At 46.8% G+C, this 25926-nt stretch overlaps 1 protein-coding gene across 1 annotated transcript; it reads left to right on the top strand.

Annotated features, from left to right (window-relative positions):
- Positions 1-2517: 2517 nt before the first annotated feature.
- Positions 2518-25926, top strand: ppp1r13l (protein phosphatase 1, regulatory subunit 13 like; the record flags this gene model as incomplete). Its single annotated transcript, XM_084309325.1, has 10 exons — positions 2518-3004; positions 3206-3298; positions 3433-3521; positions 4822-5227; positions 6158-6657; positions 7140-7277; positions 9199-9332; positions 10969-11135; positions 21829-22022; positions 23574-25926. The coding sequence occupies 10 exons, from the start codon at positions 2518-2520 to the stop codon at positions 23607-23609; spliced, it is 2244 nt and encodes a 747-aa protein (XP_084165451.1). The 3' UTR covers positions 23610-25926.

Here is a 25926-nt window from a genome sequence, read left to right on the forward strand (position 1 = left end):
TCTTTCTCTCTGTATCTCTCTCTCTGTATCGCTCCCTCTCTGTATCTCTCTCTGTATCTCTCTCTGTATATCTCTCTATATCTCTCTCTATCTCTCTGTATCTCTCTCTCTGTATCTCTCTCTGTATATCTCTCTCTATCTCTCACTGTATCTTCCCCCCCCCCCTCCCCCCCTGATCTCTCTTTCTGTATCTCTCTTTCTGTATCTTCTCCCTCCCCTCCCCCCCTCTCTCTCTCTCTCTCTCTGTATCTTCCCCCCTCCCCCCCATCTCTCTCTCTGTATCTCTCTTTCTGTATCTTCTCCCCTCCCCTCTCTCTCTCTCTGTATCTCTCTCTCTGTATCTTCCCCCCTCCCCCCCATCTCTCTCTGTATCTTCACCCTGCACTGGTCACTCCTGTATCACTTTAGTTTTGTAATGTAGTAATGCACATATCCATATATTACTGATATGCTGTATATATATGAGTGTGTGTGTGTGTGTGTGTGTGTGTGTGTGTGTGTGTGTGTGTGTGTGTGTGTGTGTGTGTGTGTGTGTGTGTGTGTGTGCATACAGTTGGGTGGGTATGTACTGTACTTCAGCCCTGAAAAATCAAATTTTATTGTATTTTGTAATAAAGGTAAAAGTTATTCGAAAAAGGAGGCAAAGATATTGATCTGTAACACCGAAATCAAACAAGTAACTTCAACAACGTTTTTAGGGATCCTAGTTGATGATAAACTAAATTGGAAAAAACACATTGATCATGTTTGTAAAAAAGCAATGAAGTCAGTAGGTATAATTAGGAAGGTGTGTTCATTGATAAATAGAAGTTGTTTTTTAATCCTGTATTATAGTCTTATCTTTCCTTACATATCTTATTGTAACATAATTTGGGCTAGCACTCATTCATCTCATCTTCAAAAAATTATTTTACTTCAAAAAAGATTTGTTAGACTGGCAACCCTCTCAGATCGATTTGAACCATCTGCTCCTCTTTTCAAGAAACTAAACATTCTGACTGTGTCTGAGGTTAATTCTTTACAGATATGTATATTTAAATGCATTCATGATCACAATCTACCAAATGGTTTTAATAGTTTTTTTTCTTTTAATTCAGATGTCCATTCATATGCTACACGTCAGTCCAGGGACCTGCATATACCTTATTGTGGTACTTCACTTAGGCAGTTCTCAGTGAGGTATAGAGGGTCCAATCTTTGGAATGCAGCTGATCCTATGCTGAGGAAATCTCCATCTCTGCTTATTTTAAAGCAAACTACAAAGAAATTCTCATCCAAAAGTAGTAGATAGATAACAGGTCATACATGTAGGTATGCATTTGGTTATGTGGGTGGGTAGGTTTATAGGCAGGTGGGTGGGTTGTTATATATTATTATGTACACAGTATATCCATGTATGTACTGTGTGTATGTATGTTTGTATTAACACGAATCTTTTAATGTATTCTGGTATTTTATAATATGCATATTCTTGTATTTTTGTATGTTTGATTTTATAAAACGGGGGACGTTCTTGATAAGCCTCTAGGCTTCTAACTTCTCCTTCACAATCGTTATAACTTATTATGTATTGTTTTTACTTCTGTTTAACTGTGTTAATAAACAAACAAACAAACAAACAAACCAGGGTCTCATGCACATTGAGTAGATTGAAACCAGCTTCCCATCGCCAGAGATGAGAGTCGGCGTGTGTGTTCCCATCGCTAGCTTCTGTTTCCGGGACCCAGAAGCAAGCTTCAATTCGCTCAGTGAATAGCCAACTCTATGGTCCTTTTCTGTCCTATGTGGTACTTTCCGGTACTATGCGGTAGGGGGCGACAGTGGCTCAGCAAAACACTTAACCCCTAATTGCTCCCGATGTGCAGGTTGGCGCCTTGCATGGTCGCCTCCGCCGTCGGTGTGTGAATGCGTGAGTGAATGGGTGAATGTGAGGAACAAAATTGTAAAGCTTTGGTTAAAAGCGCAATATAAAATGCACCATTTACGGGCGGCTAGGTGGTGTAGTGGGCAAGGCACTCGCCACCAGTGTGGAGACGCTAGGATTTGCGTGTTCGAATCCAGCTCTCCACATTGTTTTCAGTTTAGCTGGTCGTCCGCAGTAATACACATTGGCCGTATTACGGGGAGGGAAAACTGAAGGGTGGGGATCGAACGTTGTGAACAAGCGACTCCTACAAGTCGGTTGGTGCGCCTGCGCAGTAGAATCAGGAAGTGTCGGGGGCAGCGTGAGCCTCCCACGCGTTACTCCTCGACACTGAGAGATCGAGCTGCGCAGGTGAAAAGATGCGACTGCTGTTACCTCAAGTACCGGAGGGGACTTGTGCTATGTATGACTTAGTCCACATTGCAGCCGGCTTGTGGGAGGCAAGAAACAGCGTTCGTGACAGGGGAGGGTTGAATTGGATGATACGAAATTGGGATGGGAGAAAATATAGAAAAATGGGAGAAAAAGTGGATAAAAAAAAAAAATGCACCATTTACCATTTGACCATTCCCTGACCTCTGCTCTCCTTGCAGATGGCCTCTGTGATCGCTAGAGAGAAGCCCCGGCCTCTCAGCTGCTCCCCCCCCACCACCACCATCACCTGGGATAACGGCTCCACGCCCTTCTCCCCCAGCTCCACAGCCCCGCGCCCCCTGGACCCCATGATCTACACCAGCCCCGCCTCCCCCGTCTACACCTCCCTCACTCCCCCACAGGTCCGCAGGGAAATGCGCTCCCCGGTGCCCGGCTCTCACGCCCAGATGCCCCGCTCTCTCTCACCGATGCCCCGCTCTCGCTCCCCGGCGCCGGGCCCTCACGGCCAGATGCCCCGCTCCGGAGCCGACAGTTACTCCCACGGTTTGGCGTCTCCAAACCATCCGTCCCCCGTCCTGTTGTCCCCTTACGACGCCGCGCAGATGGGCCGCAGGTCCCCGCGGCGGGACAGGAGCCCCTCTCCTCGTCCCATCAGCCACCCCGTGTCCAACACCTTGCCCAGAAACCACACTTTCAAACCGACCGGTTAGTGGATCTATATGTGCTATACAGTTCCATACACACAGGAGTCAGTATGAAATCACAGTGGTGGTAAAGACTGATTAACTGCATCAATAAGTGGAGTTAGTTGCTCAGTTCTTTATGTAAACTATGCGCTCTCTCTCTCTCTCTCTCTCTCTCTCTCTCTCCTCTCTCTCTCTCTCTCTCTCTCTCTCTTTCTCTCAGATGACAGCATGCTGAGGCAGAGGGGCCACGGTAAATGGAACGAGACGGATCTGGACGCGTCCTACGAGAAGAAGCCTCACCACGCCTACGACAGTGAGTTGACATGACCTCATCCAGGCCATTGTGTAATCCTTTCAAAGCAGAAGTAACCTCAGGAGCGTTGGCTCTCTGCCACTGGTGTGCGCTGGTGTATACTTTGTTGTTAACGAACACCTTCCCATCGCCAGAGACAGAGTGGCTGAGACCGTCCGTGCCAAACAGCAACTGGAGAGAGTCCAACCTAGACGGCCCTCCTCCCTCCCCTAACCCCAAAAGGGTATTTATTGTTGTCTTATTTTCCCACACGTGCTTAAAGGAACACGCTAGCATTGTGGGAAATGCGCTTAGTGTCTTCTCAAGAGACAAGAAGATAAACACCAGTTTCCTCTCTGTCTGTTCAGTACAAAGCTATCCGGTTGCAAGCTAGCCTAGATTAGGGCAAATGAATGGAATGCGGATATGGACCACTATCCTAGCTTAAAACTCAGGGAGGGGTGTTTTTGGCCAGCAACTAGGCTAGCTGGTCCGCATCCGCTTCCCTTCATTTGTGCTAAGCTAGGCTATCTTGCAGGCGGATAGCTTTCTACTGAACGCACAGAGAGGAAATTGGTGTCTAATACTGGAGAAGACGTAAACTAATTTCCCATAATGCCTTAATGGCAGCGGCCCATATAATATGCACATCATTTTCATAATTTAATGACAACTTGTAAGAAGAGGGGTAGAACCTGCGCAAGATTTGAATGGGAATGTCCATTCTATCAATTCAAGTTCTAATGCTAATGCATAAGATACGCATGAATAATATATTTAATATATATTATTATTAGCAGGTTTTGTCAGAAACCTTCTAATATATATATATATTTTTTTAACTTTATTTTTTTAGCGTTTATCGCTTTTCTGGTCAAGCATGACCGACAGAAACAGGTTGAAATGGGATGTAGAGCAGGGGAAGACATTCTGAGAAATGACGGCGGGTCCGGGAATCGAACTCATGTCCCCCAGATCCGTGACGAGCACGGTTTTCCCCGACGCAGAAATAGCGCCGAGATATGCGGTGAGCTACGGGAGCTCCCCTCTAATAGTCTTTTATATATTTTTATGTCAGAAATCTATCATAATCAACAAGAAATCTATTACAATCTTTTTTCTTTTCTTTTTATAGATTTTAATAACAGAAGTCTATTACAATCTTACTTTTTTATTATCGTTTTTTTTCATAGATTTGATTGACAGAAATCTAATATAAAATATATCCGGGAGGTTTTAATATAAACTCTCTGCTAATTTTATGTCTGTCTATAATTATGCCAATTTTATGCCTATATCTATTTTGTGTCTACATCACTTCTTGTATGAAAGGTGCTATACAAATAAAGTGTATTATTATTATTATTATTATTATTATTATTATTATTATTATTATTATTATTATTATTATTATTATTATTATTATTATTATTATTATTATTATTATTATTATTATTATTATTATTATTATTATTATTATTATTATTATTATATTTCACCTGGGTGAATTTATTCACATCCTCGTTCTTTCCCCTCTTCTCCAGGACAGTCTCCCTCGTCAGCACCACGCGCCCGCGCACCACGCGCCCGCGCACCACGCGCCCGTGCACGCCTCTCTCCCACGCAACGCCCGCATCACGGTACCTCCGGACATGAACCCCTCGCCCCACTCCCCCTTCCACCCGCAGCCCATCATCTCCCGCATCTCCATGCCCCCCTCGCCCCAGCAGGCCCACCAGCGCAGGCCCATCCCGCTCTCTGTCATCATGCGTCTCCAGAACCCGCACTGGGCCGCGTCCCAGAGCGCCCGCTTCCAGGGAGAGGGGGACATGCTCATGTACCCGCAGCCCATGCCCCTGCCCAGGGAGTTCTTCCGGGAGTTCGCTCAGCCCATGCGCCCTCAGCAGTACCCCCCTCCGGAGCTGCGGCAGCCCGCCTTCTACGGGGAAGGTACGGGACGCGTCTACCGCCTGGACCCGTTGCATCGGGACTGTGGTTGTTATACTGCAGACGAGAGTTATTTTACTGCACTGCACTAGTGTTGTCACGATACCACAATTTTAACTTTGATACCAATACCAGCCTAAGTATCATGATATCGGTTCTAATACGATACCACGGCAAAAGCCTAAAATATCATGAAAGGTAATGTAATATAATATTAGATGAAAGAACATGGAAAATATTATTTTTTAATGAATAAAATTATAGAAAATACGGCATCAGGCCATTATTCTAAAAGTATCGATAATAAATTATAAAATGGTATGTAAATGGAGCTATTTTAATACACTCCCTTTATTTCGTCTACACTTTTTGCATTGCTCTTATTCTGCTTATTTTATATGCATTGCTTTTGTTTGGTCAGAAACCTGCTAATAGTCTTGTTTATAGATTTTTAATGTCAATTCAAGATTCAAGATGATTTATTGTCATGTGCACACAGTTAAACAGACAGTTTGCCGTACAATGAAAAACTTACTTTGCTAGTCCGCCCTACACAACATCACACAGATCACACAATCACACAATACTTAACTAGAATGAACAACTTAAATACAAGCGAATGCTAAAAAATAAGGAGATCTTAAAAAGAAATGTTAGAAGATATATACAAGGCACAAGTGAGTAATCTTAACATTATTGCACGTTCCGTTCACAGTGTAAGACTGAATTCTCTGAATTATGCCAATTTTATGCTCGTTTTATGCCTATGTCTATTTGTTTCTCTACATCACTGCTGTGAAGCACTTTGGGCTGCGAGTCCTCTATGAAAGGTGCTACACAAATAATGTTTATTATTATTATTATTATCATTATTACAAACAAGGACACTTACGATGTCCGCTGTGTCTTTCGTTTCGACTCTCGTCTCCACAGTGTTGAACCCCGGGGACATAGAGGACGAGTTGGAGAGACTGGACCTCGTCCATCACATCCCCGTGATCCACGAGTCGCCCGGCACGCTGGAGAGGCTGCGGGAGGAGGAGGCGGAGCGGGAGGAGGCGGAGCGGGCCCCGGCCCCGGCCCCCAGGCCCCTCAGCCCCACGCGGCTGCAGCCGATGGTGGCCCCCGAGGCCCAGGAGATCCAGGAGATCCCCGACCTGGAGGAGGTGCTCCGCATCCGCGCCGAGATCCCGCGGGCCCTGAAGAGACGGGGCTCCGTGGACCAGTCTCAGCCGCTGAAGAAGGCCTCCCACTACGAGCCCAACCAGTACAAGCATCTCATCAACAAGCTCTTCCGCAGGAGAGGCGGCCGCCACAAGGGGGAGCAGGAGAGCGGGACCAGCAGCTCCTCGGAGGAGGACGTGAGCGCTGCCACCCCGCCCTCCCCTCTCTCCACCCGGCTGTCGGCCACGCCGGTCCCACACGACCACAGGGTGAGAAATGACAGGGTTACGGCACGACATAACCTTTTAAAGGTGCACTGTGCCGTTTCGGGGAGCGCTTTGTTTAATTTTTCAGAGCCTATAATTAGTTTACAAAACACATTTAGGCTACTATTCTAATGTTATCATGAATCAAAAACAGATCATTTTGAGGCACTGTGAACCAAATAGCCTAAACCTTGATGATACTTCTCAGAATAGAAAATGTGTTTATAAACATAATTGTGGGCCCTGACATTGTAAACAACGGCAGTGAAACGGTAGCTTTTCATGTAGCGTTCCATCTTCAAACTGTGTCCGATTCTGTGTCTCTCCGAGGACAGATTCTCTATTCAGTTAACGAATAATTGTCTTTACTTCTCTGAATTTAAAATGTCTTTCCCCCCGAACTACATGGTGCACCTTTTGAACCCTAAATGCGAGGCGCGTGACTTCCTGTGGGTAAGACGACGTTCTGTTCTGTGTCTCCCCAGAACTACCATTCCATCCTGCGGCGGGCCAGTCGGGAGCGCAAGGCTTCTGGGCGGCGGGCTCGGCTCAGCCCCCTGGTGCTGCTGCTGGACGGCTCTCTGGTGGGAGAGCTGGAGACTGTGCAGAGGGCTGTGCAGGAGGTGTGTGTGAGTGTGATGCTCAGAGACGTAGCGCCGTGGAAAACCAGTAAAAGTACAAAATATCTTCCATTTCAGGGTATCCGCGGGGTATTAAAAAGTCTTAAATTCACAATACTCAACTTGAAGAAGTCTTTCAAAAGTAGTTCATTTGCGCAGGTATTACATTTTTGGGGGGCAGGCCTGCTGTCAGGAGATGAAATCAAATAATAATAAATATATGAAATGTTTTTGCTTTAGTCCTCGCTGTGCTTGAAGCTCTAGTCCTCGCTGTGCTTGAAGCTCTAGTCCTTGTTGAGCTTGAAGCTCTAGTCCTCGCTGTGCTCGAAGCTCTAGTCCTTGAAGCTCTAGTCCTCGCTGAGCTCGAAGCTCTAGTCCTTGAAGCTCTAGTCCTCGCTGAGCTTGAAGCTCTAGTCCTCGCTGTGCTCGAAGCTCTAGTCCTCGAAGCTCTAGTCCTTGAAGCTCTAGTCCTCGAAGCTCTAGTCCTTGAAGCTCTAGTCCTCGAAGCTCTAGACCCCGCTGTGCTTGAAGCTCTAGTCCTCACTGTGCTCGAAGCTCTAGTCCTCACTGTGCTTGAAGCTCTAGTCCTCACTGTGCTTGAAGCTCTAGTCCTCGAATCTCTACTCCTCTCTGTCCTCGAAGCTCTAGTCTTCGCTGTGCTTGAAGTTCTAGTCCTTGAAGCTCTAGTCCTCGCTGTGCTTGAAGTTCTAGTCCTTGAAGCTCTAGTCCTCGCTGTGCTTGAAGCTCTAGTCCTCTCTGTCCTCGAAGCTCTAGTCCTCGTTGTCCTTGAAGCTCTAGTCCTCGTTGTGCTTGAAGCTCTAGTCCTCGTTGTCCTCGAAGCTCTAGTCCTCGTTGTCCTCGAAGCTCTAGTCCTCGTTGTGCTTGAAGCTCTAGTCCTCTCTGTGCTTGAAGCTCTAGTCCTCTCTGTCCTCGAAGCTCTAGTCCTCTTTGTGCTTGAAGCTCTAGTCCTCTATGTGCTCGAAGCTCTAGTCCTCGTTGTGCTCGAAGCTCTAGTCCTCGTTTTGCTCGAAGCTCTAGTCACTGTGTTCGAAGCTCTAGTCCTTGTTGTGCTCGAAGCTCTAGTCCTCACTGTGCTCGAAGCTCTAGTCCTCGTTGTGCTTGAAGCTCTAGTCCTCACTGTGCTCGAAGCTCTAGTCCTCACTGTGCTCGAAGCTCTAGTCCTTGTTGTGCTCGAAGCTCTAGTCCTCGTTGTGCTTGAAGCTCTAGTCCTCTCTGTGCTTGAAGCTCTAGTCCTCAAAGCTCTAGTCCTCTATGTGCTTGAAGCTCTAGTCCTCGTTGTGCTCGAAGCTCTAGTCCTCGTTTTGCTCGAAGCTCTAGTCACTGTGCTCGAAGCTCTAGTCCTTGTTGTGCTCGAAGCTCTAGTCCTCACTGTGCTCGAAGCTCTAGTCCTCACTGTGCTCGAAGCTCTAGTCCTTGTTGTGCTCGAAGCTCTAGTCCTCGTTGTGCTTGAAGCTCTAGTCCTCACTGTGCTCGAAGCTCTAGTCCTCGTTGTGCTTGAAGCTCTAGTCCTCGTTGTGCTTGAAGCTCTAGTCCTCGTTGTGCTTGAAGCTCTAGTCCACACTGTGCTTGAAGCTCTAGTCCTCGAAGCTCTAGTCCTCTCTGTCCTCGAAGCTCTAGTCCTCTCTGTCCTCGAAGCTCTAGTCCTCGTTGTCCTCGAAGCTCTAGTCCTCTCTGTCCTCGAAGCTCTAGTCCTCGTTGTCCTCGAAGCTCTAGTCCTCTCTGTCCTCGAAGCTCTAGTCCTCTCTGTCCTCGAAGCTCTAGTCCTCTCTGTCCTCGAAGCTCTAGTCCTCGTGCTTGAAGCTCTAGTCCTCTCTGTCCTCGAAGCTCTAGTCCTCTCTAGAAGTCACGGCGAAGTCACGGCGATCGCTTGAAGGTGATTGACTGTAGCGTGTGTTTTCCATAGATGAGTGACCCCAGCCAGCCCAACGACGAGGGCATCACTGCACTTCACAACGCCATCTGCGGGGGGCACTACACCGTGGTGGACTTCCTGGTTCGGATCGGGGCCAACGTCAGCGCCCCAGACAGCCACGGATGGTGAGCGGCTTCTTTCTTCTTCTTTTCCTCCAGTCCTGTCTCTCTCTAATGACCGGTGTTGTAATTAAAGGTGCGTTATGTCGTTTTGGGCGCTGTCCGATATGTGAAAGATTTTCAGGTATATTTTCATAATTGAATAAACAAAACTGTACTCTGAGAAAAAAATCAGGACCCTGGATTACCGCTTGAAGCTAGAAAGCCGCCTGAGAAGTTACTGTCTGCTCGCTTTTGTTTACAAATACTCTGCTTATGTTTGCCTCACAGAGCTTCACACTGATTATGAATGTTGCTTTTATACACACTTTTTTAGAATAATTTCAAACATTAAACAAAGATGGGTTTTGATCTTTTAATTTTGCGCCTCCGGAAAGAAAAATCGTTATTGTTATTTTGTAGCTACAAATCTTTTCTTTTTAGATTTAGATTTTTAGCAGTTACAATGTAAAATAATACAACAGGTGACTGTAATCTATTGAATTAATCAAACGTAAACACAGTGGAGTCAGATTGTAAGGCACCAGTTCATATTGTGGTTATAAGTACTCAGGAATGCCTCTTGTCCAATCTCTATGTCAAACAAATTATTGTATAATTCCTCACTTTATCTTTCCATTATATATTTTTTTTAACTTTAATTACCCAAGGTAGGTTCTGAGTACGAAATAATGCTCTTTTTCAGCAACGCCCTGCTTCACATTCACACACACTGTCGACCACTGAGCCAGCTCCACTGGAGCAGTTGGGCTTTAAGTGCCTTGCTCAAGGGCACTTCAGTGGGAGAGGGAGGGGAGAGCGTTATTCATTCACGGCCCGATTTATCCTGCCGAGTCCAGGGGGGGTCGAACCAGCGACCTTCCGGTCACAAGCCACACTTCTCTGACCTTTTAGGCCACCGCTGCCCCCCAATTATATCACTGTCCATTTTAATTTAATATTATATCTAGTTTCATAACACAAATGAAACTAGATATAGTGTGATGTGTGCAGGGTTGAGGAGTTATTGGTTGCATGTAACGGGAACACAGAAATCTGATTATAAAAATATCATGGTAGCACAATTTATGTAAAAGAAAAACAAAACAAAACAACAACAACAACAACAACAACAACAACAACAACAACAACAACAACAATAACAACATACAAACACAGTTATCAGATCACAGAAATGTTGCTGAATTTGGGTTAATCCAATTACTCGGTTACCCGTTACAATTTGTGCCAGGTAATCAGTTATCTATTTACATTTACCTTTAGTCATTTAGCTGAATGATCCAAAGTGACAAAGTTCTGTACGACAGGTCAGCAGGAAGGGTACAACTCTTTCAGCTGAGTAACAATGTTCATCAAACAGTGTTGAAACTTGGGTGCTGCAGTGTTGAGTGCATAGTAGTAGAGACATATTAGTATAGTAGGTAGTAATATAGACAAGGAAGATTATTTAGTGGAAGAGTGCATGATAGTATACGTTTTTATCTTGTTTATTTGATCTATAAGTGATTCCATTCCTTAGAGAAACCATACATGTGTATAATCTCTGGTGTCCTCCGTCCTCCAGGACTCAGTTATCTAAAGTGATTCCATTCCTTAGAGAAACCATACATGTGTATAACCTCTGGGGTCCCCCGTCCTCCAGGACTCCGCTGCACTGCGCGGCCTCCTGTAACGACCGCCCCCTGTGTGAGTTCCTGGTGAGGAATGGAGCTGCGGTCATGGCCATGACACACAGCGACGGAGCCATCGCCTCGCAGAAATGTGACCCCTACGCCGTGGGGTACGAGGAGTGTGCGAGCTTCCTCAAAGGTGAGGAGGTCAACACTGTTATGGGTCACACTGAATGAATGAATGATCGTTGCATTTATACAGTGCTTTTCTAGGCACTCAAAGCGCTTTATAGTGTAGGGTGGGAATTGCCTCCTTCACCACCACTGTGTAGCACCCAACCTTGGGTTACGCAGGCACAATGGCTGCCATACACTGGCACTAGGCACACATCACACTACACAATGGCTGAACGGCTCAGGAGACAGGGATTGATATCAGCCAATTAAGGGGGTGGCATGATTAGGTGGCCTTGACGTCAGAGACCTGATTGGGAATTTGATTGCGATAGGCTCCCTGGGTTCGAATTAAGTTAGGACCTCGGTTTAACGTCTCATCCAAAGGAGCTATATTATATATTTTACTTTATATAAAAAAATTATGTATACAATAATAATACACTTTATTTGTATAGCACCTTTCATACAGGAATTGCAGCCTAAAGTGCTTCACAGCAGTGATGTAGACATGATAATAGACATAAAAGACATAGACATAAAATGAGCATAAAATTGGCATCATTCTGATAATTTACAATAGAAACCTCCCGAAACAAACTTAAATAGATTTCTGACTATTAGCAGGTTTCTGACTAAATAAAAGCAATGCATAAAGTGCAGACATTGAATGAGTATAAAATAGACGGAATAAGAGCAATGCAAAAGTGTAATAAAAGTAGTGCAATAAAATAGCCATCACTTACACAAATTAGCATAAATAGACAGAGTCAAATAGTGCAATAGTGCAGTGCAATAAAACAACTCGCATCTGCACTACAACAATCACAGTCTGGATGGAATAAGTCCAAGCAGCAGAGTGTCTTCTTCTGACGTGTGCCGCCTGCCAATATGGCGCAATGCCTCAGCTCGGTGGCCACTGTCGTCATCTGTCGCTTCATCACTGAAAGATCATCACTTTGTTATTTGAATGCAGTCACCCGTTGTTTGCGAGTGAATTGTTATTCTATGAATTGCCACATAGATACAACGGGTGTGTCTCTGTAACAAGGAGCCATGGTCTGACAGGACAGGGCAGGACAGGACAGGACAGGACAGGACAGGACAGGACAGGACAGGACAGGGCAGGACAGGACAGGACAGGGCAGGACAGGACAGGACAGGACAGGACAGGACGGGACAGGGCAGGACAGGACAGGGCAGGGCAGGACAGGACAGGACAGGACAGGGCAGGACAGGACAGGACAGGACAGGACAGGACAGGGCAGGACGGGACAGGACAGGACAGGACAGGACGGGATGGGACAGGACAGGACAGGACAGGACAGGGCAGGACAGGACGGGACGGGACAGGACAGGACAGGACAGGACAGGACAGGACAGGACAGGACAGGACAGGACAGGATGGGATGGGACAGGACAGGACGGGACAGGATGAGCAGAGGCAGTACAATCTAACACACATTGACATATACACTTTGTTTGTTTGTTTTATTCAGATCCACATTATGTTTTGCATAGCAGCAGCTATCTTTCCTGGGGTCCACTAACTTACATGGTGACAACACAACAGATATACCTTCACACTCATCACAATATTTTGACAAAACACATATAGAAAAACAATATATAACACACTTAAAACGAAACAAACACACTGCAATTAGACAAAGCAAATAGACAGGCTCTGACTGAATCCATCATGATCTAATTAATAGATAAATATGAGTTAACATAGATAGTAACCTTACTCCCAATGGTGACTCATAGCGAACATTCAAACACCCGCGGAAAACTGTACAGTACATTAGACAGTAGACTATCCATAACAGTAGATATAATCCCACAATGGGATTAAAATACAATGGTATTGAGGGAAGAAATGGTACAGTGATGATTTGTTGGATTATTCAAAAACAGGGAAGGAGATTATCGACACTAACATGATTTTACACATGACATTGGTCCGTTATGTCAGTACTCTATAAGCGATTACCTTTTCAAATGGACCGAAAACCTGAAGATCACATACACACCAGTACGCAACTGAATGCACTCAGTCTGAATAAGAGCCTCATTTAATGTAAGACATCATGCAGATCCGTCATAGACAGTCATGTAATGTGTTGTTGTCACATCATATCGTTCACAATAATTACGGTATACATTTTTACACGGGGGAAAAAGTTGCATATACTAACGATATAGCGGGGTGATGACGTGTTGACACATTTGCACATCCTAGCAAGCAGCCCACAGCGTTCTCGTCACCAGAGCGATACAAGCATGAGCGCGGCTGAAAGCCAGAGCAGCGCATCAGAGCAGCGTGTCAGAGCAGCGCGTCAGATCAGCGCGTCAGCATCTAGTAGCTTCCGTCAAGTGGTTTGGCTACAAGACGTCAAACCTCCAACAAAGAACAATCATTTGCAAAATATGCAAGAAAGCGGTTATGGCTAAAGGTGGAAACACTACCACACTACAGACAGTTAACCCTTTCACTACCACTAAACTTAGAAAATATGTTGAAATTAAAGATGAGTATTTTACTGAACCTTATGTAATGTTAAACTTAAAGAGAAGACGGAGGTCTCTGTGTGCCCAGTTGAGGCCTGGCACCCTTCCATTGGCTGTGGAAGTGGGTAGATTCCAAGGTAAACCTGAGGAGCGGTTGTGTGTTCTCTGTGATCTGGGAGTGGTGGAGGATGAATATCATTTTGTTTTTCACTGCCCCTTGTACACCGATTTGAGGAGGGCTTTATTTGAGAGAATTCAATTTGTAAATCCGGATTTGTTTTGGCAGTCTGAGAGTTGCATGTTGAGTTGGTTTTTTGTGGAGGAGATTTTCAGTTTTGCAGGATTTTTGGAGAAAGCATGGCACTTGAGACAAAACACATTATATCCTATATAATTGTATATGAATTCCTCTTGTTTCTTTGTTTACAGCTTGTTATATTATGTTTTATTTAGTTTTATTTAGTTTTATTTTTTTTGTGGCCATCTTGGTCTATATACTTATTGTCAAGTATACTATATACTTTCACTACCACACTACAGATGTTTAACCCTTTCACTACCACACTACAGATGTTTAACCCTTTCACTACCACACTACAGAAGGTTAACCTTTCACTACCACACTACAGACGGTTAACCCTTTCACTACCACACTACAGATGGTTAACGATAGGTTATGTAGATAACCTAGTTATATTAGTATTGGCTAAGCGTCCCGCTCTGAGCCTTACGAGATACTCCTATCTCCTGTGATACCTAATGTATCTCCCACGAACAAAAACACATGCACCCCACCTGTATGGGGCCCCGCCCCTTATGGTGGTACCGCCCATATAACCATGACCCTGGTCATGAAACACCCTTCCTCGCCAAAACCCGTCCCAGGAAAAGATCCCTCAAGAGGGAACTCAGGGCGCGCAGAGCGGGACGCTTAGCCAATACTAATATAACTAGGTTATCTACATAACCTATCGTTATATTTCGTATTGCATCGCGTCCCGCTCTGAGCCTTACGAGATAATGGGGAAGAGCGGGCGCGAGACCCGACAGATGTACCCCCTGAGGACCCGTAAGCCCACATCAAGGGGTGCGGGGAGCCCTGTCACCCCATCCTTCCTAACGAAGGGGGGGCGCAGTCAACTCCACCTGAATGCGAACAAGAGGGAGCCAGAACCCCTTGAACACACCGTACAGGCGGAACCACGTGTGACTCAACACACTGCGGCCCATACCCATACACTCCTGCTACCCGACCAAAGGACGGGAAGCAGGAAAGGCCACAGACCCCAGAACCGCCTGGGAGACAGAACCCCCGGTCATGTCCATGAGGAAAAACCTTACAAAGGAGCCCGGGGAGGACCATGAAGCTGCAGCACAGATGGCCTCCACCGAGGCCCCACCCAGGAGAGCGGCAGAGGCAGCCACCCCACGAGTGGAGTGCGCCCTGACGCCCCCAGGGGGATCCTGCCCAGCCAGCGTGTAGCAGAGGGTAACACCCTCGCACAACCAATGGGACAGGCGCTGCTCCGACAGTGCCTTACCAGCACGAGCCCCACCGTAACAGACAAAAAGCTGGTCGGTAACCCTGAAATCCTGAGTACGGCTGAGGTAAATCCCCAAGCACGGACTGGACATGACAGGTGAAGGCCCGCATCTAACTCACCAGTGTGAGGAGGAGGACGAAACGCCTGAACCACAATATCCCGGGAGCGGAAGGAACTCCGGATATTCTTAGGCACGAAAGCAGGATTAGGTCGCAGAGTGACACCGCAATCGGTCCAAAAAGACAGGCACTCTGGATGTACCGAGAGAGCACAGAGCTCACCTACGCGTTTAGCGGAAGTGACAGCCAGAAGGAACGCGGTCCTGAAGGACAGCTGTCCCAACGGCGCCCGCTCGAGCGGCTCAAACGGGGCCAAGGACAACCGACCGAGGACCAATTGAAGATCCCAAGTCGGAGCCAAGGAGCGTTGCACCGGCTTAACGCGTCGAGCGCCAAGCAGGAAACGCTTCACAAGAGGGTGGCTGAACAAGACATCCCCTCAAACCCCTCATGATAGGAGGATATAGCTGCTGCATATACCCTCACCGTCGAAGCCGACAGTCTATCAAGGAGAGACTGGAGGTAACTAAGGACAGCAACCAGGGGGCAGGAGACTGAGTCCTGGCCCCCCGCCTTACACCACACTTGGAACATACGTCATCTGCCCGCGTAAGCGCGACAGTGGAGGGAGCATGCGCATTCCAGATGGTAACACCATCAGGATCAAGAACCTGCGCCCCTCAACGTACCCGTCCCAACAACTGACCTAACAGATGTATGGGGAAGAATCCCTGGCGGCACGGCATCGGTCCCAGACCTGCCTGGCCATGTCCAGACGCAATCCTCACCCGTCAGGATGAGGGCCGCCCCGCGACAGTACACCTGCACCCACATTCTCCCTGCCGGGGATGTGGGGAGTCCTTAGGCCGCGCAGATGGAGGACACCCATAGCCAGCCGCCCGCCGCCTGGTGCAGACAGGGGGAGCGTACTCCTCCCTGTCTGTCGATACACGACACTGACGTCGTATCGTCCGTCCTGATCAACACCATTTGTGGACCAGAAGGACCGCTTTCAACACCAACACATTGAACGTAGCGCAGACCGGGCAGCATGGTTTGCCAGCTGCCCCCTACTGCGTTGGCCCGACGCATCACCAGCGAGGGAGGCGTCGGTGAAAACGCGACGTGAGACAGCGCCGTAACCGTCCTAGGACGGAACCTCCCGAGCGTGTTGACAACACGCTCTGAGATGGATGCCCATAGCCCTCCAACCGTTGACTGGGAAGAGGAATACTCTACATCCAGTCTACAGCAACCCCAGGCTGGTAGAGACCTGCCTGGTACGAGACCTGACGATCCACCTTGACCGCGAAGGACCAGAACGTCATCAGGGCAGAACACTCCGTAACCCCGGATGACGCAGAGGCCCCAGTGCGGCCTCCACGCACTTGGTGAAGATGCGGGGAGCCAGAGAAAACCGAACGGCAGCCTCTGGTACTCATACGCTAACCCTGCAAAGGAAGCGTAGGTAAGCCCTAGGATGGAAGATCGGGGATGCGCATACGCATCCTACAGGTCTATGGAGGAGAACCAGACCCCCACCTGACAGTGTTCAACAGGTAGGAGATGATCCAAAAAATGCTGAACCTTCCCATGGGACAGGTCCAGCCTGGGTCTTACACCCCTCCCTCCCGACTTCTCGGGCAGAGAACACCGGGAGGAGAACGCCACGACGATGGCTTGCTTCGTCCACAGAGATTGGATCTCGTCGACCAGAGCTGTCCCTGCTGGAGACCCCGACAACAGGGTCTGTACCAAACCTGAAAACGGGTGGGGTTGTGTAAACACAAGTCCCCGCCTCACCATTCTCTCCATCTACCTCGACATATGGTACTGCCGTAGTCATATGTGACGACACTCCCAACGCACCCGCCGTCACGTGGCGCAGGTCCGCCAGGAACTGTAGATAGTTGGCCCGGTCCCCCCCGCTGTGCGAAGACAACCCTGGAATCGTGCGAGGAGCGCGTTCCGTGTCGGAACACCTGACCCTGACACCACCCACGAGGCAATCGCACCCAAGGGGGAACCCCGACAGAAAAGGGCCTGTCTGATACGGGGGGCTTCCGATCAAAAAAGCCCCCCCACTGAACACCCCTCCAGAACATGCTGAAGGAGTTGTTCTGCAGCCGGACATGCAAGGTGTAAGGCCCCCATGGGTTCCTACACACCGTAGCCCTGCAGTGATATCACTACCACCCCAAACCATGTGAGCTGCGACCACTTGCCAATATTCCAGGAGTGGGAGCACCAACATGATACCTGGCCTGGCGAAGGCGAGGCCGGGGAAGCCCGCACTGTGTGCCTCAAAAGGTTTCGAGCCCCCCTGCTGACAACACTTAAGTTGACAGACGTAACACCAGGCTCAACCAACACAGTTCAAGGTGTGGGAGCCGCTTGACAGCACAACATTCTCACGGACAGACCCAGGCTCAGCCATCAACTGGGTGTCAGCCCCTGTCTCCATGAGAAGCGAAGAATGGGGCCGCATACGCTTCAAGAAGGTTCGCGGCCCGCAGCCAAAGGAACACACCCAGAGCCCCGCTTCTGAGGGTAACAGAAAGCGGACTGAGCGGGGAGCGGGCTGCTCGCGGCAAAATGACGACGGAGTGGTTTACCAACACCGAAATCACCCAAAATGGCCGATCCCTCGGCCGCCAAGACTGTCGGCCTCGCGATACCCTGTCGATTCACCAACCAGGGCACCACTGGCGGGGGAAACATGGCCGCCTGTCGAGGGCCCTGTCATCGCCGCTGATGAGGCCGTGCTCTCTCTTCTTCTGGCTGCGCGGTGTGAGGCGGTGTAGGGCCTAGGACAATACCGCCCGCGCTCCAGCAGAAGACCAAAATCCCCTGCGGAGAGGGGAACCCTGAGCGGTTATAGCTTGCGGCTGGGTCAAAGCTAATAACGTCAACAACCTTGCGCGATGTGTCGACGTCGGCCGGCCCTCAAGGCCCCTCCACCAGACACCATTTCTTTAATAGAAAAAACACCAATTCGAACACAGTTCTAATCGTTGCCAATTCCATACCGTGGCGGTACAAGCCTTAACAGCCCACCAGCCACTCGCCAGGCCGACCCATGGTGTCGGCCGGGCGGGGCATTGTTTCAATATATCAAAAACAAAGGACTGACGTTAACATGGAGCACCAGTGGTGATTGCAAACAGCACCCTCCACTGTGGTGTGGACCATGAAAAGGTTAAATGAATAAAAGAGCTAAACCACAAAAACTGTAGAATGAGCAAACCCATACACACAAAGTTTAAGGGGAGACGGACCAGACCCGTCTTCATTCAAAATATTCACAACAGAACACCAGCCCTAGTTTAGCCCATTTACCAAAAAAGGTAAACAAAGCCCCCCCCCCGCACTACTCCCCCAGTATACCGATTGACCGTCAGTATGAATGGTTTGAGAGGAGAGAAAGCTGTAGCAAGACAGACCTTCTCATAGCAGAGTGACAAAATGAAACAATAGCCCCCTACACAGGGCCGCCCCAGGAGATGGGGGGCCTCGCGTCTAAAAACGCACAGGGCCTCACATTTCTCCCAAGCGGCCCTGCCCTTATACTACTGCAGCCTAACGCCAGGCAATGTGGAACCCAAGACAACAATTGCCTGTGCACAGACACGCAACATGTTTACCATGTCGGCTGGACCCATAGCCCCACTACCCGACGCCAACCCAGATGGGAACACCGTTCAACAAACCCCGTCGGAACACAAGGTAATACCTGGCTAGAACCTAGCCACGACCTACCCCGTTGTCAACCCATTTACCCGAAAAAGGTAAATAGAACTCAAAACCCCACAACAGCTACCGACTGACCTTCATTGATGAACCGGGCAAGAGGCGGGAGAGTGACAACATCTCACGGCGGAGACATTAAAACAGCATAGCAATTAGCAGTAGTGATAGCATGCGGCAGTAGCGATAGCATGTTAGCATAGCTTTAGATGTTTTAGCAGCACGCCCAAGACAGCTTGGAAACCGTTCCCTGCAGAGAACGTTCACCAAACCATCTTGCCCCTGGCGCCAACACACAACAAGGTTGTGTTAACAACACAAACCAGCATTACTAACACTAATACCCATGCCTGAAGACACAGGGCCTACCTGAGTACAAGCTGGCCCGACAGCCAGCCTTGTACAGCTGAACCTCGATGTGCAGTCATCAAACGAGGAACATCACAGGCCCGTCGTGTCGCCGAAAACATGCGTCGAAGATGCCAGGGGCCAGCAACCTCCGGTAAGCTTCCAACATTATTAATCTTCCTTAATCTTTTCATTCCGCTAGCTCGTATGGTGCACGCATCCAATACGCTGGGACGAAAATAGAGGAAGGGTGTTTCATGACCAGGGTCATGGTTATATGGGCGGTACCACCATAAGGGGCGGGGCCCCATACAGGTGGGGTGCATGTGTTTTTGTTCGTGGGAGATACATTAGGTATCACAGGAGATAGGAGTATCTCGTAAGGCTCAGAGCGGGACGCGATGCAATACGAAATATAACCTGTCACTACCACACTACATGTTAACCCTTTCACTACCACACGTCAAAGAGTTAACCCTTTCACTACCACACGTTTCAAGTTCAAGTTTCTTTAATAGTTGTCATACAGAACAGTACAGAATACTTTTATACAAAATGCTTCTTACTGTTACGCTCCAGAGACTGTGCTAGACAAGATAAGTATGAAATAAAATAGTATAGCATGTAAAATAGAAGTAAAAATAGAGGTCACAGTGTTCAGTATAGACATATGTACAATGTTCGATGCAGAATAGAAGTAACTGAGTTACCATACAATATACAATATACTATGCAATGTACTAATATACAATACTATATAGTGCAGAGCAGAAATGGGATGAGGTACAATTTAGGTACAATTTACAGTAAGGTGTACGAGTTGTAGTGCAAATCCTTTACCAATAAATATAAAGTGTAAAGTGTGTTTAGGTGTTCTAAAGTGTGTAAAGTGGGTGCTGCAGTGAGTTGTTTGTTTAAAGTGAGTGTGTGCATGTGGATGTGTGTGCTGTGTGCATTTGATGGTTGTTGCATAGTGTTTATTGTTCGTTGAGCAGCCTGATGGCCTGGGGATAGAAGCTTCTTCTGAGTCTTTCTGTGCTCGCCTTAAGACTCCGGTATCGCTTGCCTGACCGCAGCAGTTCAAAGAGGCAGTTGTTCGGATGGCTGGAGTCCTTGATGATTCTCTTAGCCTTCCCCCTGCACCGCTTGTTGTAAATGTTCTGGAGGGTGGGAAGCCCCCCTCCAATTGTGCGTTCGGCTGAATGTGTCACTCTTTGTAGTCTGCTACGGTCTTGTGCAGTGCTATTCCCAAACCAGGAGGTGATGTTGCCAGTCAGGATGCTCTCTATTGTACATGAGTAGAAGTTCCTAAGGATCTTCTGACTGACTTGGAACTTCCTTAGGCGCCTGAGGAAGTAGAGGCGTTGTCGTGCTTTCTTCACAACACTGTCAATGTGTGTGGTCCATGTCAAGTCCTCGGATATGTGGGCTCCGAGGTACTTGAAACTGTTCACTCTCTCAACCGGTGCCCCGTCGATGCTGAGGGGGCTGTAGTCCTTGACCCCCGACCTCCTGAAGTCCACAATCATCTCTTTTGTTTTGCTGACGTTCAGGGAGAGGCAGTTCTCCTGACACCACTGTGACAGATTCTCTACCTCTTCCAGGTAGGCCCTCTCGTCGTTGGCAGAGATCAGGCCCACCACTACTGTGTCATCAGCCAATTTGATGATTGTGTTGTTGTTCCGCTGTGCCACGCAGTCATGTGTGTACAGGGAGTAGAGGAGGGGTCTCAGAACACAGCCCTGGGGGGCCCCTATGTTGAGCGTGATGGATGAGGAGGTGCAGTTGCCTGCTCTTACCACCTGGGGTCTGCCCGTCAGGAAGTCCAAGACCCACTGGCAGAGGTCATAGTTCAAGCCCAGGTCCCTGAGCTTGGCTATGAGTGTGGAGGGGACTATGGTATTGAATGCTGAGCTGTAGTCAATGAACAGCATTCTCACATAGTTCCCCTGCCTCTTGTCCAGGTGTGATGCTGCTGTGTGCAGCACATGGGCTATGGCATCCTCCGTGGATCTGTTAGGGCGGTATGCAAATTGCAGAATGTTAACCCTTTCACTACCACACCACAGAAGGGTAACCCTTTCACTACCACACTACAAAGGGTTAACCCTTTCACTACCACACTACAGAAGGTTAACCCTTTCACTACCACACTACAGAATGTTAACCCTTTCACTACCACACTAAAACGGGTTAACCCTTTCACTACCACACCACATAAGGTTAACCCTTTCACTACCACACTACAAAGGGCTAATGCTTTCACTACCACACTACAGAAAGTAGTGAAAGGTCCGTCTAGTGTGGTAGTGAAAGGGTTAACCTTCTGTAGTGTGGTGGTGAAGGGGTTAAGGCTCTATCGCCCCCCACCCCTAGTGAACTATGTATCACTCTGAAGAAGACACAGAAACATTAGTAGATATTTCTCTAAAGATGATCTGTGTGCTCTGGTACCTTCCTCTTCCTCACTGACTATATTGCACGTTATCTCTGCGTCGGCGTCCAGGTGTGGAGGAGGCCATGGGGCTGGATAACAGCGGGGTGCTGTACTCTCTGTGGAACTACCCCGCCCAGGCGCCCGACGAGCTGAGCTTCAAGGAGGGCGACATGGTCACCATCCTGCAGAAGCCTGAGGGGGTGGGCTGGTGGTGGGCCTCGCTCTGCGGCCGGGAGGGCTTCGTGCCCAACAACTACTTTGGGGTAAGAGACACGTGCTTATAAGGGGGTGTAACTATCTCAATTAGGGGTGGGACACATTTTTTTATAATGCAATATATCGTTGTGCTTCCTCTTGCGACAAATTATTGAAATGTATATATAAAAAAATAATATATATATATAATAATAATAACGATGTATCCTTTTTTGCTTGACAATCCCATTTTTATGACTGCAATGAGGCGAACAGACTGAAAACATCTTATTTGATAAAACAAATGGTGTATATATTTATTTATACACTAGGCAATTTGTTTTGCATTGTTTCATGGACAATTGGCCAGTTTGTGATGCACACTAAATAATCTGATAAGCTTTCATTCTCTGAATAAATGCTTTTTGCCTTTTTATGGGTATTTTTTCTTCTTCAGTTATCGTGTTGTATCGTAGATTAAATGTTATTTGCAATATATTGATTATCGCAGATATCGTGATATTATCGTTATTGAGGGCCAAATATCGTATGGTCCCACCCGATACAATACAGAATTGAAAATGTAAAGGAAAAAAAGAGAAATGTATATTCACAATAGTGTTGAAATTTAAAATGTTCTTCCACAACAGGAATCACTGAAGTGCTAATGTAAAAGAGTTACAGAGGTTTGAACACACTGATTTGCAGCAAACAGGTGCCTGCAAATGAGTTCCAGCTGAGAGGTATTAGCTGGAAAACACAATGGGTCCATAGCCTGAAGTCTTATCTAGTACACATCCAAAGTTGATAACAATACCAAAGAAAATGAGTGTGTTACACATGTTTTTCTAATGGCATATATTGGTACTTTTACCCAAAATGGCCGTTGGCACCAATGCATTCGCTCGCGCAGGAACGTCTTCTCTAAACTTCTTCTTCTCTCCATTTATCCTCGGAAATATCCCTCAGGTCATATATCGTCATTTCCATAATTTCATTGGCTACAAAAACGGTCAATCATTTTCACCGTCAGAGGTGACTGGTCCGTTCACCGGGAGGCAAAACCGGACGTGGTGACTTTTTCTAAACTGATGCTCGTTGGCTGTTTGGTCTTAGAACCCGAAATTGGAAGCCAGTAATAGGCCAAGTAAGGTGTCAATCAAACGCTTTAGCTTTCAACCGATGTGTTGGTTCATAGACAATAACACAGCCTGACGCCGACAGACAAGGGCAAATGGGCTGCGACTTGCGATGGCCCGTCCGATCGTTAAGAGGCTAAACCAATGGTTCACAACCAAGTAGAATAGCCTAAAAAGGTTAGTTAAAACCGAATCAAATCGAATTGTGACCCCGAAAGCTAAATTCTTATTGAATTTTCACATCGTTACACCCCTACTATCTCCACGATGGTTGACGCTAGTGGAACGTAGAACCTGCACACTTTAAGGGATCTATTTTCGGGACCAATAAAGTGTGCAAGTTCTACTTTACACTAGAAACTGCTCTACATCACACCACCTACATGTGTCTACCTCAGCATGGTCCACGAACATTTCATGGTCACTACATCCATACTAGAAGAAACAGGAATGATTTGTTTATCCTCTTTTCCTCCCCAGCTCTTCCCAAAGGTGCGGCCTAAATCCCTTTGCTAAGGGACCTCTCAGTATCCTGCATTGATCACAGTGGATGTCTACGATTGGCACAGTTCATCTCTTCTGACAGATCACCGGGATAGTCTGGGTGTTGATTTGTTTATTTAAGTAAACCAGAGCTTTAACAGAGGTTACTGTAATGGGATGGGATTGTCACTGAATGTGTCTATATTATGTATTGACTCTGTAGTGTGTGTGTGTGTGTGTGTGTGTGTGTGTGTGTGTGTGTGTGTGTGTGTGTGTGTGTGTGTGTGTGTGTGTGTGTGTGTGTGTGTGTGTGTGTGTGTGTGTGTGTGTGTGTGTGTGTGTGTGTGTGTGTGTGTGTGTGTGTGTGTGTGTGTGTGCATTTGGGAGGGGCATGAGAACAGAGTCTTGGAGGGTTATCTGTTATGAATCATCTTGCCTGAACAAGGACAGGTATATTAAACAGTTATAGAAAGGCACAATAAAAAGTTCAATTCATTTTATGGTGATTGGGAGGTGACATAACAAAATTATGTCAACAACTAGAAAGGTGCGCTCAGCGGACAGCAGCATAGACCAATAAAGGCAGATCTCACTGCATGAAGCAGGGCTGGAGTAAACGGGGAGTGACAGGCATTATTCTATTATGAAAAACCCAGACCGGAAGTCTTAGCCACTAGGTGGCACTCGGGTTCCAAGCACGAAGCAGAGCTGGGGTGAACAGGGAACAGGAAGTGAGTGACAGGCGAAGAGGCATGGCAGAATTGTTCTTACCCTCTAGCGTTAGCATGCTAATGCTAATAACTATAATTGGAGAGCGGTCAGTGTGTTTGTGTTTGTAATTATTAACGTTAGCATGCTAATGTGTAAACAGGAAACAGGAAGTGAGTGACGGATGAAGAAGCATGGGCAGAATCGTTGTTACCGTCTAGCATGCTAACGATAATGCTAATGACTCTAATTAGATAGCGATCAGTGTGTTTGTCTGCGTCATAGGTCTATCAACGACTATAGGCTCACTGTGGCATGTTGTAAACAGGTGCCACATATATAGATTACTTTTATACTAGGTATCACGCAAGCATTTCCTGGTTGATAACATGATGAAGGTGGCCTAGTACAGGAATGTGTAACATGCCACTCAATGCAATGGCAACACAGGTGGGAGAGAGCTATCTGGTGTGCAAAAGGTGTAACTTCATAGTGTATGCAATATTAAAAGAATAAATATGTGTTGTTGGATTCAGGTCCTTGGCCTGCCTCTGTGCAACGTTTCCTCCAAATCAGCCATGTAGTTCACGGAATTACCTGTGGATGGATAAAATCACATACAGACAGACAGATGCATGCGACCAAACACATGATCTCCCCAGGTTGTCGCAGGGCGGAGATAACATGACTCATACGTAGTAACATACTCGAGGTTAGTACTGTATCGCGGTTATAAGCACTCATTGGATACTCTCATCCAATCACAACACGTGGTCGTAAATAAAGATTGTATAATTGTTCACTTCAAACGCAGGGTGTTCCAGTCAGATCTCTATATCACTCTACCCAAGTTGATGGGGACAACAAACACTGCAAAGAATAAAGGAAATAGAGTAATTCTATTTCATATTGTACTGAGGGAGATAATTTTTCTTGGGAATAATTTTTCATGTAAAAGAAAATGAAATATATTGCTGATGTAAGATCACTTCACTTATTTGTAAACTTATCTTGAAATAAGTGTATCTCTCTAAATATCTGCTGACAAGCTGGGTTGTAAGCTAGTGACATGATCTTAGCCTTAGTCGGATGTTTTCGCTTGTCTTAACAAAAATAACATTTTAAGACTCAACACAAGATTAAATTATTTGTTAAGATCTTTTGTAGTGAAGTATAGTAGTTTTATACTCAGACTCTCTGGTTGGACCAGGTTGGGAAATATTTTCACGGCAGATCTGAAAGTACATAGGTTATCATTCCTCTTTAGTTGTATTCATTCAGTAATGTTTTATGCGTTCAGTTTTTGTGTAATTTCTATTATTCTTTTTGACCACAAGGATCACAATGTGCCTTAAGTGTTAAGTGTTACTCATAATTTCAGCCTTCTCAAATATTTGATATTGTCCACAGTATATCAAAGGCATTCTTAACTCTGCAGAGAAAGACATTTGTCCATGACAATGAAAACGGTGGCTTAGTGGATTTGTGTATGTTTTTACAGAGGGACAATGTGTTATCACTGAACACCTTAGTTTGCACAAGATTGTTAGAAGATTGTGGAAGATTTTAGATATTCAAAACTGCCTTGCGCCTAACATTTAACTGACCAAATGTTTAACAACAATAAATAAATAAAACAATA

This window comes from Notolepis coatsorum, assembly GCF_963971535.1.
Source record: "Notolepis coatsorum genome assembly, chromosome: 1".
In the NCBI taxonomy this organism is placed as follows: domain Eukaryota; kingdom Metazoa; phylum Chordata; class Actinopteri; order Aulopiformes; family Paralepididae; genus Notolepis; species Notolepis coatsorum.